Source organism: Corvus cornix, chromosome 6 (genome assembly GCF_000738735.6).
Source record: "Corvus cornix cornix isolate S_Up_H32 chromosome 6, ASM73873v5, whole genome shotgun sequence".
NCBI classification, from domain to species: Eukaryota; Metazoa; Chordata; class Aves; order Passeriformes; family Corvidae; genus Corvus; species Corvus cornix.
Genome location: NC_046336.1, coordinates 555,704 through 571,856, shown reverse-complemented (window position 1 = coordinate 571,856; position 16,153 = coordinate 555,704). Strand labels below are relative to the sequence as shown.

The window sequence follows — 16,153 nt, the reverse complement described above, 5'->3', positions numbered from 1 at the left end:
GGGAAATTTCTGCTTTTGCAAAGTTTCCATCTTCCAGCCATCCAAGCACAGCAGGTCAGGCTGCTCCCGAGGCCGAGGGAGCTGTACCACACAGAGGGAGAAGGCAAAGGACAGTGCGGGTCATCTCCAGAGCCAGATCTGGATCTTCTCACCCTCATGGCACCAGCTTTTGATCAAAGTACGATGGGAGAAACTGGCCTAGATGACCCGACCAGAGGGAAACGCGAGCAGGTGCAGCCTACCCCAAGCACTCGGCTTGGCCTGTCTCCTACCAGTGTGTGGGGACACTTGTGTCACCCTCTGAGCTGGGCTGGGCTGGGCTGGGCTGGGCTGTTCCACAGGTCTGACACTGCACGTTCTGCACACTTTCCAAGGCCATGTCCCCTCCCAAAGCCCCAGTCCTGGCACACGGCCCACAGCACAGAGAGCCACCTGAGCAGGTGACACACCCAATTCAGCAGGGTCCAGGGATCGCCACAGGGACTCTGCTCCCACAGCTCCCATCCACCACACACAGGGGACTCTGCTGCACAGAGGGGCACAGCTGCTGCTGGTCACAGCAAAACACGGGTGACAAAAGGACTGCAGACCTCCCAAGGTAGCCCCTGAATGCTGTGCTGGCCCTGCCAGCTCAGGGGGAAATGCTGAGAGTCACCTGCACAGGGATGGAGTGAGAGCCAGCGAAAAAGGGAATGGAAAAGGACTAACACCAGGAAACCAACCAGTAACCGATTCCCAGAGATACACAGCTTTTTGATCATCACCTCCCACATCCTCCCACATGCTTGGCAAGAAAAAACAGTTAAAAATAAACAACAAAACCTCTTCAGCATAACTGATTTCTGATTGGGAAAACAGCCCAGGACTTCACAGAACCCTCTTGACCGGTGTGCCAGCTCAGTCAATCACCAAGGGCAACTTCCAGCACCTTCCTGACTCACTGCCCCCCCTCACAACCCAGACATCCCCACAGCAAGCTGAAAACATAAAAAATGTTTGCTATAAAATGGTCACAATTGCGCTGGTAATTTAAAATGCATCTGTTGCACCGAGATGCCAAGAATTAAAGCAATGCCAAATGGCAACAAGGTATTTTCCTGAGCATTTTTCCTGTGTTGACTGAGCAGCCGTCGTAAAAAAAATACAAAAATAGCCAATTTTGGCTCTGTTACCGTTCCAGTAACACACAAGTACATAACAGCAGACACTTGATAAACCATGCAAGACCAAGTGCTCAAGCCTACCTTGCCAAAGCTTCCCTTCCCAATTGCCCGGAGAATCTGGAAGTGGTCAAAGTTCACTACAAGGTAAAGAAAAAAGAATTTAAATTCGTAAATGCTTTACTACAAAGAAGCTTGCATTTAAAAGAAGACAGGGAAACAACTACAGAGCATTGGCCAAGCTTGTATTAAAAGTTTGCCTCTGGGGAAGCTGCAGGACAGCAGCTGCTTTCCTTTCAAGTCCCTTTTCACCTGCTGGAGGGAACTGGCAGAGGGTTGGATGAGGTTACTACATTAGTGGTGCAGCCCAAGTTAAAATACAGCTTCGACCTGTATGGACCCAGGGAGAGCCTCACAGAGCTCAGAGGCAAACTGCAAGTGGGACAAAGTGGGGAGTGTGGAGTGACCCTGCCCCACACTCTGCCCACTGCCCACAGCCCCTGCCCCACAAACACTGCCCCTGGCCCTGCCCACTGCCCCACAAACACTGCCCACTGCCCACAGCCCCACAAACACTTGCCCCTGGCCCCTGCCACTGCCCCCTGCCCCCACAAACACTGCCCACTGCCCACAGCCCCACAAACACTGCCCCTGGCCCCTGCCCACTGCCCCACAAACACTGCCCACTGCCCACAGCCCCACAAACACTGCCCCTGGCCCCTGCCCACTGCCCCCTGCCCCACAAACACTGCCCACTGCCCACAGCCCCACAAACACTGCCCTGGCCCCTGCCCACTGCCCCCTGCCCCACAAACACTGCCCACAGCCCCACAAACACTTGCCCCTGGCCCCTGCCCACTGCCCCTGCCCCACAAACACTGCCCACAGCCCCACAAACACTGCCCCTGGCCCCTGCCCACTGCCCCCTGCCCCACAAACACTGCCCACTGCCCACAGCCCCACAAACACTGCCCCTGGCCCCTGCCCACTGCCCCCTGCCCCACAAACACTGCCCCCCTGCCCCTGCCCTGCTCCCCTCGCCGCCTGTGCTCAGCCAGCGCTGGGTGTGCTGGTGTTGGTGCTGCCAAAGGACAGCAGCATTCAGAGGGCAGGGACAGCCTTCCACTCCCTTCACATGCAAACCCATCTGGACCAGATCCGTTGTTTTTTCAGAGCCAGGGGGAGGAACAATGACAAGAAATGATCGTGCAGCCATAACACCTCAGCCACTGCCTCGATCAGCTGCTGCTGCAAACAAAATTATTTTTATACCAAAGTACTGCCGCGATTTCATTTAACATCAGTTTTAAATAAAAAAGATGAGGCGAGGAGGAGCTCACTGATGGACTGAGCCCACCTGCTCAGATACAGCTGCCAGCCCTTGACAGTTCCACCACGAGACCCTGACCGTGCAGGGGACCCTCAGCATTCCTCGCCAGATGTCTGAAAAGAAATGCTTGGCGTGGGCTTGGGGGTTTGCAGCTCGAGATGGTCAACAATCAGCACTGACCCTGTTGACTGGCCACAGAGACCAAAATCAGTTAGGAAGAGTGGGAACAAAGAATTCTCTATAAATATTATGAGTCCCACTCCCAGATCTTAAATAAATGCACATCTGTCATCTCTGAGGATGAATCAAGAGCCCACGCATGCCCATTGAGCTCCTATTACCCTTCTGTGCTAGGCTTATATCCAAAATATTGTTATTGTCACTTTTGTGGGACATTTTCTGTAGGAGAGCCCAGAAAACTTGGCCAAGTGAAACTGAAAACAGAATCTGGGCCAGCTCGTACTCTGTGCCTCCCTGCACTCCCAGTCCCCTCCCTCAGTGACGCTGAAGGGCAGATGTACCACGACTGCTCCACGTTTAGTTGGTTTAGTTGACTTTGTGGTGATTGGTCAAAGGCTGGACATTGATCTTGGAGGCTTATTCCAACCTTAATGATCCTGTGATCTCCCTGAGATTTCTCCAGGAGATCCCACGACAGACCCCATGGGGACACCAGTGTCCCCCCAGCCTTCTGACAGCCTCCCACATCTCCAGGGGAAGAGCTCAGCTCCACGGGTGGTGTGTCACCTCCTCATCACCTCCCTTCTCTGTGGGCCTTTCATTTAAGCAGTGATTTTATTGAGAATTTTCCTACCACCCCTACTAGAGGGGCTGCAGTGAGCAATGCAAAACTGCAGCTTCAGCTTCATAAACACTCAGTCTGAAATCTTCCGGCTGAAGCATTTGGAGCACCAGAACAAATGTTTTCCACATGCAGTTAAATCCACTGACTGACCTCCCATCACCAAGAGCATGCCCAGCTACAGTGAGCCCCTTGGAAGGGCAGCATTTTTTTGGCAATTAAACCACATGCAAGTGCTCATGATCTGCCATCACTCCAGGAGGAGAGCTTTTGACAATTCTTTGTTATAATGTTTGTAATATTGTGTAAAAAAGCATTGCCACTGAGAAAACAAACCCCAAAGTGTCATTTCCATGTATCCATGACTACAACTGATCTGGGAAGCCTGCTCAAGTCAGCAGGCAGGAAACAAACCTAGATATGAATATTCACCAGGCCCTTGAACCTATCAGCAGAGATGTCACTTTTAATAAATTAATAGAGAGTTCTGCTGATGGGAAGTTCAGATGATGCACTGACTGGTCTCCCAGTTCCAGTATTTTCTGCAGGATTCAGTAAGCAATCTGATTCTATATAAGTAAATGATTCTATGATTCCATGATCCCAATAAAGGAAAAGCAATCTCAGCATTTGAAGAAGAAAACCATAGTAGCAGTGTGTTGCTTTTTGTGCACAACACGCTGGATTACTAAAAATGTTAACTTATCACTACAGAATATGTGATTATCCCTAAAATAGAAACCCTGAACCTGCCTGGAACAATTGTGTATGCTCCAGAGGCTCCACTCTCTGCGCTGACAGGAGAAAGCTGTCATTCACCCACAGCCAGAGGAGCTGATTATCTGGGGGTGACTGGTACGAGCCTGAGTCACAGGCGCCAGTGGAGGCTTTGGTGGCAGCGAGCAGGAGGTGACAGCTGCTGCCTTTCCCAGGCCCTGCTCACCCGCTGCTCTGGCTCCAGCACGGCTCCGACAGCCACAATCTGGAGAAGCAGAAATGGCCTTGGCTCGAGGACGAGCTGGAGTAACTCACAAGAGGGGCAGAGGGACCTGGAAACCTGGATGCTTTGGGAAGCATTTCTGTACCGAGAGACCGTTCACGGCCTGGAACAGGCCTCCTGCAGACACGGTCATGACCCAAGCCTGTCAGCGTTCAGGAGGCATTTGGACAATGCCCTTAATAGCCTGCTTTAGCTTGGGGCAGCCCTGAAGCACCAAACTGTGGGACTAGGTAAGTCTAGGTGAGTGGGACTTGTAGGTGCCTTACAACTGAAAGTATTCTGTTCTTCTGTTCCATCCCATCCCATCCCATCCCATCCCATCCCATCCCATCCCATCTGCAATGTGCAAACGTGAGGAGCTGCCTTGCCCATCACACCCAGCCAGTGCCATCTGCTGTGCTGCAATGCCCTCAGGGGTATTTCCTCAGCTCCTCACAAGGACAGGACACCAATTGTTCCACTGACCCCTCTGGCAGCTCCTGATCAATGCAGCACCTTCGCAGGGCAGGGAAACCACGGGACCTAAGATCTTGGCATTTGCCGTGTGCTTCTTCCTGGCTCTCCCTGGCACCCAGTGACAAATCATGAATCACAAATAAAGATAAATACCGTAGCCTGGCTTTGCTCCGTGTGCTGGGGCTTTGTTCTCCAGCTCCAGCAACGTGTGACAAGCGGGGTGGCAGCGATGGCAGGGGTGGCAGGGGTGGCAGGGATGGCAGGGCTCCATGTGCCCATGGGACCTCCCCAAATCTCACGCAGCCCAGCCCTGCCCACTGCACAACAGAGTGCCAGGTGCTGCCCTGACATCCCTGTAATTAAGATCTCATTGTAATCACAAGATGTGCTGTGGGATAAAGCAGGCTGGATGCACAGCTTCCACGTTCCAGTGAAACTGAGAGAATGAAGAGTCCATTTCCCTGCAAAAATTCATTATACAGAAGGATGAGAGATGCAAAAAGGAAAAAAAGAGGGCTTTGTCTTTACTATTTTGAAACTATGAATGTTTTCATTATTTTTTGCTGTTTATTCTGCATTTATTTGCAAGATACCTGAAAGTAACACTTCAGATACACAGTGGACTCCCAGTGAGGGTTCAACATCAGGACCTGGTATTAATCTCCAACAGCAGAACAACGTAGTAGGATGCAGTTAGTAAACCTGGTCTACAATACCCTCAAATCCAGGGGAAACCAGCAAATTAAAAATCACATTTTAAGGTTCAAGTCAACCTTTTACTCTTTATCTGCATGTTTTCCAGCTTCATTAATATCAACAGGGACATTTAACTCCAAGAATGATTCTCTTCAACACTAAAGGCCTAAGAAATTATTTTTTAAATCTTGTAACACCAAATGTGTTGGAGTAGTATGACATGATCTACTTTCTATCAATGTATTTCTAAACACTGGTGTAATTAATAGCATTTCTCTACCCACTGTCCTTCTGCAATGGAGCTTGGAAGAAGCACCCCAGTAACTGGCGTAGAAACATTAAATTGTGGCCACAGAAACCACGAGTTTGCTGCCACAAAAGGCCATGAGTTTCATCTGGCAGGAAGGAGAGCTGCAGCTTTGCTCCAAAGCCATCCCACACATGGAGTGACACAGAGAGGGGAGGCCACCCCTGTGAGCCCCGGGGCAGGGACGGAGGGGACATCCCGGGACACGGGCACGGCACCGGGAACGGCGGGGAGGGCAGGAGCGAAGGAAAGGAAACCCGGCAGGATGAACAGATGTGGGGATCTGGGGCACCTCTGGAGCCACAGGGTGGGGCTGGGCTGGGCAGGGTGACGGGGCAGATGAAGGGAGGGACGGCAGAGTCCACACGGCAGCACCACGGCAAATGGAGAGCTACGAGCATTCCCAAAGGTGGGATGAGCCTGCCAGGAACAGCTGGGACAGAGGGGCAGGACAACGGGGGGGACGGGAGGACTCAGTGTGAAAAGAGTTCAAACCGGAGGATCAGCCTGGGTGAACTGGGAGGACGGGGAAGATGAAAAGTGAGATTTGTGTTCAGAGATGAGGCAAAGCAACACGGGGAGAAATGCAGAGGTGTTGTATGGAGAGAGGGAGCAAAGGGCAATGGGGTGATGTCAGCAGTCCTTCCCGAGCCTGAAACCCTTGGAACACAAGGCATCCTATTTTCTCTAACCAGAGGGCTCCATGCAGTGCAGGAAACCACTGCTTTCCCTTTTGTCCTGGAGAAAGCACAAGCAGCATGTTCGGTCTCCAGCATCTCGGGCCAATCTGTTTTGCCTATTCACATCCACAGAGAAGATTACACGGGTGAGGGAAATGGAAATGCAGTGTAATATGACTGTCAGGAACCTCAAGTGAGCATTAACTACCCAGGAATCCAGAGAATGCTAGTAGATAATGGAAGAAATTAAGGGTACAATGCCAGCCCAGTGCTATAAATGAGCCCCTCTAGAAACCACAGACTCAAACCTACTATTAGAAAGCAACTCTAAAGTTGTGTAAAAACAGAGAGTTATTGTATAATTAAAAATGAGTCCCTGCAACTCCCTAAGGAATCAAATGCACCGAGCAAAGCAACTGCTAAGTCAGCTTAGGCAGACTGGGTAATTGATACAGAATACAAAAATGTTTGCATTGGCCAGAAACCATTCCTAATTAGCAAAAAGATACCACTTGTGTTGGCCAGGAGCCCTTCCAAGGAGTGTGAGTGCATTGCATTCATCTGATCTCCATCAGTTGAGCTCAGGAGGCACCAGAGACCGAGAGGGAAACCCAGCACCCCATCCCTTGTGTTCCGTGCGCTTGACCAGCGCTATTCCTGTTAGAAATACACGTTACTGTGCAACAACCACCCGGGGAGGCCAACAGGTCACTCATTAACCAGCTGAGCCCTGGCTGGTGCAGATTAACGAGCCCTAAATGAATTCACAGCGGTCCTGGCCGAAAGCACGGGAGATGAGGATGCGCTTCACACACGCAGGCTGCACGCACACAGCCCCGGCAGCGCTCAGCCTCCCCGGGCTCAGGGCGCAGCGTGTTTCGGGGGCTGGCTGCAGGGCGACCACCCGGAGTGAGTGACCAGTGCCCCAAGGCCAACACGGAGGGTGGTTCTATTTCCCGGTGCTGCCACGTGTCTGGCTGCTATTTCCAGAAGGGCACCCTGGTAAATGGTCCATTTCACAGTGGTGCCCCTCGTTAAACAGCTTCCCGGGAAATTAGAGTGGAGCTGTTGGGGAAGCAAAGGTTATTCACGCATTCGCCCCCGCCCATGCAAACACCCCGGGGAGCCTGCAGGGCCAGGGCTCGGGCCAGCCTCCCTCCGTCCCGCAGCCGAGGGAGCAGGCGGGTGCCGGGCTGGCCGGGGACAGGGACAGCCCGCAGAGCCACCCTCCTGGCCCGGAGCACGCAGGGGCCACTGCCCAAACTCAGCAGCCACAGCACACCGGGACACCCGCTCGCTCACCCGTGCCAGGAGCAGCCACTGCCGGCGTCCTGCCCAGAGCCAGCACCAGCCCGGATGGAAAACTTCATCTGCAGCTGGAACAAACCCTCCCTGGCAAACAACCAAACCCTTCCGGCGCCCCGAGTATGAAGCAGAGGAGAGCTGAAGCCGTTTGATCACAGCATCGCGGATCTGGGCTGAAAGGCTTGCTAATTAGAGCCCTCCCAGGAGTGACAGGAACACAGCGGCTCCATCCCGGCTCCATCCCGGCTCCATCCCGGCTCCCTGGATGTGACAAAGCCCCGGGGCAGAGCCGGGGAGTGCGGGCATTGCCACAGGAGCACCGCACGGATGGGCTAATGCGGCAGCACAGTCAACTTCTGCCTCACAGCAGCAGCCCCAGCGCTGGACTTTACTTGGATTCTTGCTTTTTTCCTTGCTTCTACCGATGAGAAAATTTTATTTCAAGGAACTAAAATTCGTTTACAGAAACAAAAGAAAAAAAGCCTTTATAGCGCATGTTTATAGTAGCGTAACGTCACCAATAAACAGCTGCTGGATGTTACTTAATGTTTCTGCAGCACATGTTAGAAATGATAAATGGCTGAGTTTTGGTGCCTCATGAAAGACTGAGGCTGTACCGTGTTCAGGGCTTGGCTGGGACTGCTAAAATCCCCAAAGTGAACAGAAGCACCTTTGTAAAGCTACGTAATTTTAGACAAATTAATTCCAACAAGGATTGTAAAGCTGGCTGGACCAGGACCCTGAATTAATTTCCTCCATTCATTTGTTTACAACGTGTAAAATTGTCTCTTCTGGAGTGTTTTCAATACTGGCCATGCCAGCACTTTTTAGCACAATAAAGACTCTTTTGCAGTTTTATTTTAAAAGGTAAAAAGAATAAAGAGTTACACAAAATTAAATGTTTGACCTCAAGTGAAGTTTTCTTTTCTCCTCTGAAAAAGGCTGAATTTCAGGTGAAATACCCAAACTGGGTATTTTTCACCACTCCTCTGGAATGCTGATGAAGCTCCAGCCCAGCTTTCAGCTCCTCGCCCAGCTCCACATCCTGACCATCCAGGCAGGGATCCCCAGCCCTGGTCAGCATCCCCTGTGGGCCACAGGGAACACACTTTGGTTTGGGGGAAAACACTCTCATAAAAAAAGGGAAAAAAGCTTAAACAATCATAGAATCACAGAATCATTAAGGTTGCAAAAGACCTTTGAGCTCACCCAGTCCAACCATCAACCAGCACCACCATGGTCACCAATAAACCTCAAGTGCCACATCCACTCAGTTTCTGAACGCTTCCAGGGATGGGGACTTCACCACTGCCCTGGGCAGCTGTGCCAGGGCCAGACATCCCTTTACATGAAAACTTTTCCCCAGTATCCACCCTGAGCCTGCCCTGGCCCAGCCTGAGGCCGTTCCCTCTCCTCCTGTCCCTGTTGCCTGCCAGCAGAGCCCGACCCCCCCGGCTGCCCCCTCCTGTCAGGGACTTGTGCAGAGCCACAAGGTCCCCCCTGAGCCTCCTTTGCTCCAGCCTGAGCCCCTTTCCAGCTCCCTCAGCTGCTCCTGGGGCTCCAGATCCTTCCCAGCTCTGTTCCCTGCTCTGCACACAATCCAGTCCCTCAGTGCCAAAAATAAGGCTGAGAACAAAGTTTGGGGTGTCTTTGTCAAAACTGAAAGCTGACAAGCAGTTTTGCTCAGCACAACAGGATATTTGGGGTTTGTCAGTCTGGGTTCACCCCCATCCCTGGGAAAACATCCATGGTTTTATGTTCTGGCTCTTCAGTGTCAAGGTTTGCTGAGCAAGCCCAGCTTAAAGACAATTAAGGAACTCTCATAGGGATGTAGAAGCCTTTAGTAATCAGAAAAAATACCCAGCCAGCAGACATATACTGTTTCCAGGAAGAAACTCATCACTGCTATTGTAAGCCAGCTCCAGTCCTCCCAGTTCTATGAGACAACTGTTACTAACATCTGATGAAGCAGAAGTCCACAGGGGACCCTTGTGATGAAGAACAAAGCCTGAGGAGGAAGAAAAGAAGAAAACATTGTTGAAATCTGTAATAAAATTCAGGATATGGAAGTTCAAGAAGCATCTCCAATATTAAGTTGAAAGACACATGACAGAGATGGATCACAGAGTCACAGCATTCCAGACTGGACTGGGTGAGAAGGGACCTCAAAGGCCATCCAGTGCCACCCCTGCCATGGCAGGGACACCTCCCACTGTCCCAGGCTGCTCCCAGCCCCAATGTCCAGCCTGGCCTTGGGCACTGCCAGGGATCCAGGGGCAGCCCCAGCTGCTCTGGGCACCCTGTGCCAGGGCCTGCCCACCCTCACAGGGAAGAATGCCTCCTGTATATCTAAACTAAATTTAACCTCTGTCAGTTTAATCTTTTAAAATCAAAGAAACTGATTTAATTAGAAATCCCTTTGAGGCAGGATTTTTCCCCCTTTATGGGATGTGTGTGTAGCCTCATGGGACCCCAGTTCTACAGCTCATGCCCTTAAACACAACTCCAATAAATGCTTTTTAGCCAGAGAGGGTTTATGTTACTACAGGAGAAGTCCTCCCTTAAGTACAACTGCATCCTTGTATTTTACCATCAGCCACAGCCCCCAGAACACACAGCAGGTGGAAAGGGAAGATGCCCAAGTCCTTGGCACTCCCCTCCTGGTCAGGGCTCTGCAGAGGCTGGATCGGACCCTCAACTCATTCCTTCATCACAACCGTCCTCATCAGACCTGTCACTCATAAAATATGGATACTGCAGCACTCCTCAGCCTCCTCACTGGAGCAGGAAGCCTGTCCTGCACCCTCGAGCTGCAGCTGAACTCTAAAATATTTAAGCCCATCCAGAGATGCTGGATGAATTCTGGAGGTGGGACACCAGCAGGGCTGGCAGCTGAGCTTATGCAAACCCAGACTGAGGTGGAAGGAGGATGTGTCTGAAGACCTGCTGGAGAGCTGGTGCCTCTGGATTCGCATCCTGAGGACACCACCAGCACCATTCTCCGGCCGAAATGCGAGAGAGGCCCTACAGCCAGGAGGATCAGAACCAGCTGCTCCTGTGGCAGCCTGTCCAACAGCCATTTTCCTGTTTGGCTTTCCCTTTGGCAGCCACTCCAGTGTGACATGGGATGGATTCCCCAAGAGGGAAGGGAAGGATCAGCATCTCACAGGCTGTGGTGCAGGGGCAAAAGCCATGACAGGGACCTGCCAGCCAGTGTGGTGCACCTCACCCCGGGTACACACAGCAGGAGCTCTGCTGGCTTCTCTCCTAAACACAAGCAGGAAACAATTAATGGCAGGTTTTACTGCTCTGTGGGGAAGCAATTCCACCAGTCAAGCTCCATTGCCTTGTCTGAAGTTTCCAGAAGGCACAGCACTGGAAGGCAGTGGTGCAGGACCCTCTGGCTACCTGAGCCGCCAGGCTCCATCTTGCCCCATGCATCCATCCATCTACCCATCACTCCATCACTCCATCCATCCACCCATCACTCCATCCATCCACCCATCCATCCATCCATCCATCCATCCATCCATCCATCCATCCCTCCATCCATCCATCCATCCATCCCTCCATCCATCCATCCATCCATCCATCCATCCATCCATCCCTCCATCCATCCATCCATCCCTCCATCCATCCACCCATCCATCCATCCATCCATCCATCCTGTGCTTTAGTGTTTGAGATAAGGTTTAATTCTGTCTGTGCCAGTAAGCACACATCGCCTGGGTGAGGGGCAGACTGAGCTGTGCTGTTCTGGCACCATATTAAAGCATTAACCACAGTTCAGTCCTGTCCAATACAACAAGGACAGATTTTTTTTAACATTTATGGCACAGTAATAGTTCCACTGAGTGTCCCCAGCTTGCAGAGTAAGAAGTACAGGGCTTATATCAGAAATAAATCTGCTTATTTCCATGAGCTTGGCTCACCCTGTGGTCCTGACTGTACAAGGGAAACCCCTTAAACAAGAAGTTAGTTCTTTAAATCACTCCAGTCCACAATTTAAACAAAAGATGCTCTGTGACAAAGCCCCCTCTGAGGGTCTGACACAAAAACTGCTCCCCGCCCTCAGGTCTTCAGTTCACCTGTGCCCTGAGGATGAGACAACCTAAATCTTGGCCCTTCTCTCAGTAGGAACCTTCTTTGAGTGAATTCACAGAACTAGAAGGATGCAAAGGGTTTGTGCTGCCATCCTGCCCAGCAGCATGTCTCACTCCGAAAGCACTCCACCTTCCATGCTCCAGCCTCTCCTCTATGTTAATCACTCCAAAGTTGCTAAATTATTCACTGCTCAGAAAATACATTTTCATTTCTTAGAGCTGGCAGCCAAGAATGACTTACAGAAATAGGTCATGCTCATCCCATAGAAGAATTACCATACACTTCGTGTGCTCCCCTCCCCAGTTTCCATTTTTAAGCTCTGCTCCACGTGACAATGGGCCAAATTTAAACCGTCTGCATTTTTCATGCTGCTCCCACAGTCTCCACCATGTGCCCTGACTTTCCATTTTTAATAAACTGCACCCAGTGAAAATACTAACAGACCAACTTCTGTCTGGTGTTCCTGTAGACCCGAGCAAAGCTTTAATGATAACTGCAAAGGAAATAACCCCAGTTTTCCACTGCCACTACTCTGGCTTGGGAAAACTCCATCCTGCCTGGAGCCCAGCCACCATGGCCCTTGGCCAAGTGGGGTTTGCACCTGCCTTGAAAGGGGGAGCAGGTTGTAGTTTTCCTTCTTTTCATTTTCTCTACCTAAATATCTCCAAAATAAACAGATTTTAATGTGACATTAAAAAAAAAACCGAAACCAAAACTTCTTGCTGGCACATTTAATTTTCTGGTTCTACACATCCCCAAACAAAACACAATTGGCCGAGGCCTGTTCCCAGCAAGCTGTCAGCCAGGATATGCCCAGGCTGCTGCTGTCTGTTTGGTCCACGGGAATTTTTCCTCACTGAGAACCACAGAACAAGGGCCCTGTTCAAGCTTTGTGCTCCTGTTGCATTTTGCACAGGCAGTGCCAGCGTTGGATCACTTGGAGAGCACACTGGTGCCTCCAGCCTCCAGGAACGGGATTCAGCCCAGGGGAAACAAGTGGCACATGAAACCAAAGTACAAAGCAAGAGACCTTTAACAGAATCTAAGAATCACAGACTGGTTTCTGTTGGAAGGGACCTTAAAGCTCATCCAGTTCCAATCCCCTGCCCGGGGAGGGGGGGTGGATTCCACTATCCCAGGTTACTCCAAGCCCTGTCCAACCTGGCGTTGGACATTTCCAGGGTTGGGAATGTTCAATACCTTCACTAGAACTGACGAGACAGAGGAAAATCAAGACTAATCCCATCATGAAGGAAGGGGAGGGAAGGAAACTGAGTGTGGCAAGTGCAAGGGAGGATGGAGGGGACCACAGCACCTCGACAGTGTCACCGAGGACGTGGACAGCCACCAGCCCTGTGCTCTGTTCCTGGTGCCATCTCTGATCCAGAGTGAACTGCACTGCCTGACTCATTGAACTCTGTGCTGCTCATTGAACAGCCCATTCTGCAGTGCCAAGTGTCCCCATGTTGTGCCACCCATGGGAGCAACACAGGGGCTCTGGATCCCCACAGGAACTGTGCGGAGATGTTGGAGCAGAATTGCCCCCAGGCTGGAGAGGTTGCTGCTCGTGGCACAGCGCCTGCAGCTCCCAGGGGAAGAAAAAGCAAAAACAATGAGAAGTCCTCTATGCACAAAGGCAGAGGCAGAGCTTGGGGATATTTTGGCCCTGTGGAATCTTTTTTGTCTGACTTTAATTAGACACAGATTGCCCCAGTAAGGCTCTGGGAAGTGCCACCCCATTGCACCAGCTGGGTGCTCAGTTTGGTTAAGCACCAGGGACCTGCCCTAAGCCAGACCCAGTGACACAGGTCAGCACCCTCCAGCACGGTTACAGCCCAGCAATGGCCCAGTCCCTGCAAAGCCCAGTCCCTCCAGCCTGACTCTGTGCTCCAGGATGCTGTTTGTTTGTGATTCACACCACGAGAGAGGGATGCTGATCACAGAATGCAGCTGCCCTGCCATATGCAGCGGATTAATTACTGCATCATTCGTTCCCATGGCAGGTCGAAGAGATCATTACCAACTCAGGAACATGAGTGCTAATAATAGTATTGCTCCCAGTCGTATTCCAGCATTCCGCTTGTTCTGATTGTTCAGCTCAATAACAGCTTACACTAATTCCCACCAACTTTTAACACCCATGTATTGAGAAGTTCACACTCAAATGGCACAAATTCTAATTCACAGCAGGATTAACTCTTCGTGCTTTAAACTTAATTACGTGCAGTCAGGTGGCTCTTGATGTTCCTTCCTCCTTAGCTAAACCCAACCACACACATTTAATGATTCCTGTGCACATTCACTGACGGAGCTAATTAGGACTCCTGGGGGGCCAAGTGCAACTTTTTCAGTGTTGTCTAAACTGAAAACAAAATGTTCCAGAAGCCACGCTGTGCACCCAGGCTCTGCGAGACAACTCACTCCTGTGAGTCTGCAAAACCCAATGATGTTTGCTGGGAGAAAGGAAAAAAGCTCAGAAAAGTACTGCCCACAGAATCACAGAATTGTTTAGGTTGGAAAAGCCCCCTGAGACCATCGAGTCCAACTGCACCTCCAGCACTGCCAAGGTCACCACTAACCCATGTCCCCAACTGCCACATCCACACGGCTTTTAAATCCCTCCAGGGATGGGGACTCCAGCACTACCCTGAGCAGCTGTGCCAGGGCTGGACAGGCCTTTCCATGGAGAAATTTTCCCTGATACCCAATATAAAGTGTTCATAGTGATGTTAGCACCCCATTCAGAGTGGGCACTCCCAGACCTTGTGTGAGCCCTTCTGCCCTGGCCAGAAGATGCAGGAGTGCAGTCACAGCTGCACTCTGGAGCAGGCAGGGCTGGGAAGGGCTGGGATGGGCTCAGAGCACCCTGTGCCCATGCCCTGGTGGTGTGTCCCACCCAGGCACACGGAACACGAGGAGCAGACAGCGGGCACACTGCGGCCGTGCCGCTGGCAGGCAGGAGCCAGAGCACATTGTGCTCCTGGAAGCTCAGCAGACACCTCTGATCACGGACCAATGGCCCACATGAACAAACATCTGCAAGGCTGAAGCCGCTGAGAAAAGCGAGGCAGGATCAGCATGTGCCCAAGAGCTGATGGAGGTATCTGTGAAGCACTGGGCTCTGTGATTGCAGTGCCAACAGTGCCCATTTGGGAACAGCGTCAGGGAATCCTGCGCTGAGAAACTGCTGAGCTGCCTTACGAGTCTGCAAAAAGAAATACTTCAAACCATTAAATTGGTATCAAGATACTGCTGATTAAAGGATGACTCCAAACTCAGGGACCTCCCTAGCAGCTGTGCACCCATCTGGATCCCTGCCACAGCCCCAGCTCCTGCGCGCGGGCAGAAAAGCAGCAGCAGACTCCTGTGCTGTTCCTCAGCCAGCCCAGCCTGCTCCTCCTCCTGGCAGCTGACCTGCTTCCCAGCACTTGTGCCAACGGTTTATTTTTTTCCCCAAAACTTTGTCACCTAAAAAATATCCCTTTACTATCATACTTGCAAGAAAGAAAATAAATGTTCTGTAACAGGTGTAAAGGTATGAACCCCAGAACCCCCCCGCAGCTGATGCGGACACCTCAGCAGGGATCCCGTGGGATCCTATCTGATGAGATGCCCATTTTTGGGGGAGATCTCTCAGACCTGCTCCACACCAGGTACCCCAGAGTCCACCTTCCCATGGGCACAGGTGTGTGTGGGTATGTGTGCACGGCCCCAGGGACGGGGCCAGCAGGATGATTCCCGTGAAGTCAGTGGGGAAAGGACTGTTGCTAAAATTACAATTCTTAAAAATCTTGGCTGTTTTTTCCTTCAGCAAAGGTTCAGGAATTGTGGATGGCTGTCATTTTGGAAACTTAACAGCACAGCTGAGGCTGACAGCTTTACCCAGTGCAGAAAACCCTTTCACAGGGTCCTGCACCTCCCGAACCGCTCTGGCCGGTCCCGTTCTGCTCCCTCCCACCAGAGTGATTCCCAAGGAGCAGGCAGGTAGGAACGGCAGGATGCTCTCTGAGAAAGAAGTTGGTGCTGCCCACAAGCCCTATCACCCCTCTCCCTTCACACCTCCCCCACCCTGGCAGGACAGGAGCATTCCCACAGCCTCCCCACCTTGGAAAGATGGGACCTGTGGGGCTGGAACCCCCGGGAGGGGCGGCGGCTCCACCCCGCTGGCGCCCGACGGAAGTTCCTCCCTGTGCAGATGACACAGACGCTATTTCTGGATCTCCAGACTCCCACTTCGCGTGCCAGCAAATCTGCATCTCCAAGATCCATCCACTCTTGCCCTGGCACGCAAGGAGCATTCCGGGCAGCTGGGA

The 16,153-nt window shown here is 51.6% G+C and overlaps 1 protein-coding gene across 5 annotated transcripts in view; it reads right to left on the bottom strand.

The window, feature by feature from the left end:
• Window positions 1–16,153, bottom strand: part of STK32C (serine/threonine kinase 32C) — a 69,830-nt gene that overhangs the window by 27,836 nt on the left and 25,841 nt on the right. For 4 of the 5 annotated variants that reach the window (XM_039554232.1, XM_039554233.1, XM_039554235.1 and 1 more), the window contains exon 2: window positions 1,245–1,300. The exons of the other annotated variant lie outside the window; for it this stretch is intronic. In XM_039554232.1, the coding sequence (XP_039410166.1) occupies window positions 1,245–1,300 (56 nt within the window). The remainder of the gene's footprint in view (window positions 1–1,244; window positions 1,301–16,153) is intronic. 5 annotated transcript variants of the gene reach the window in all.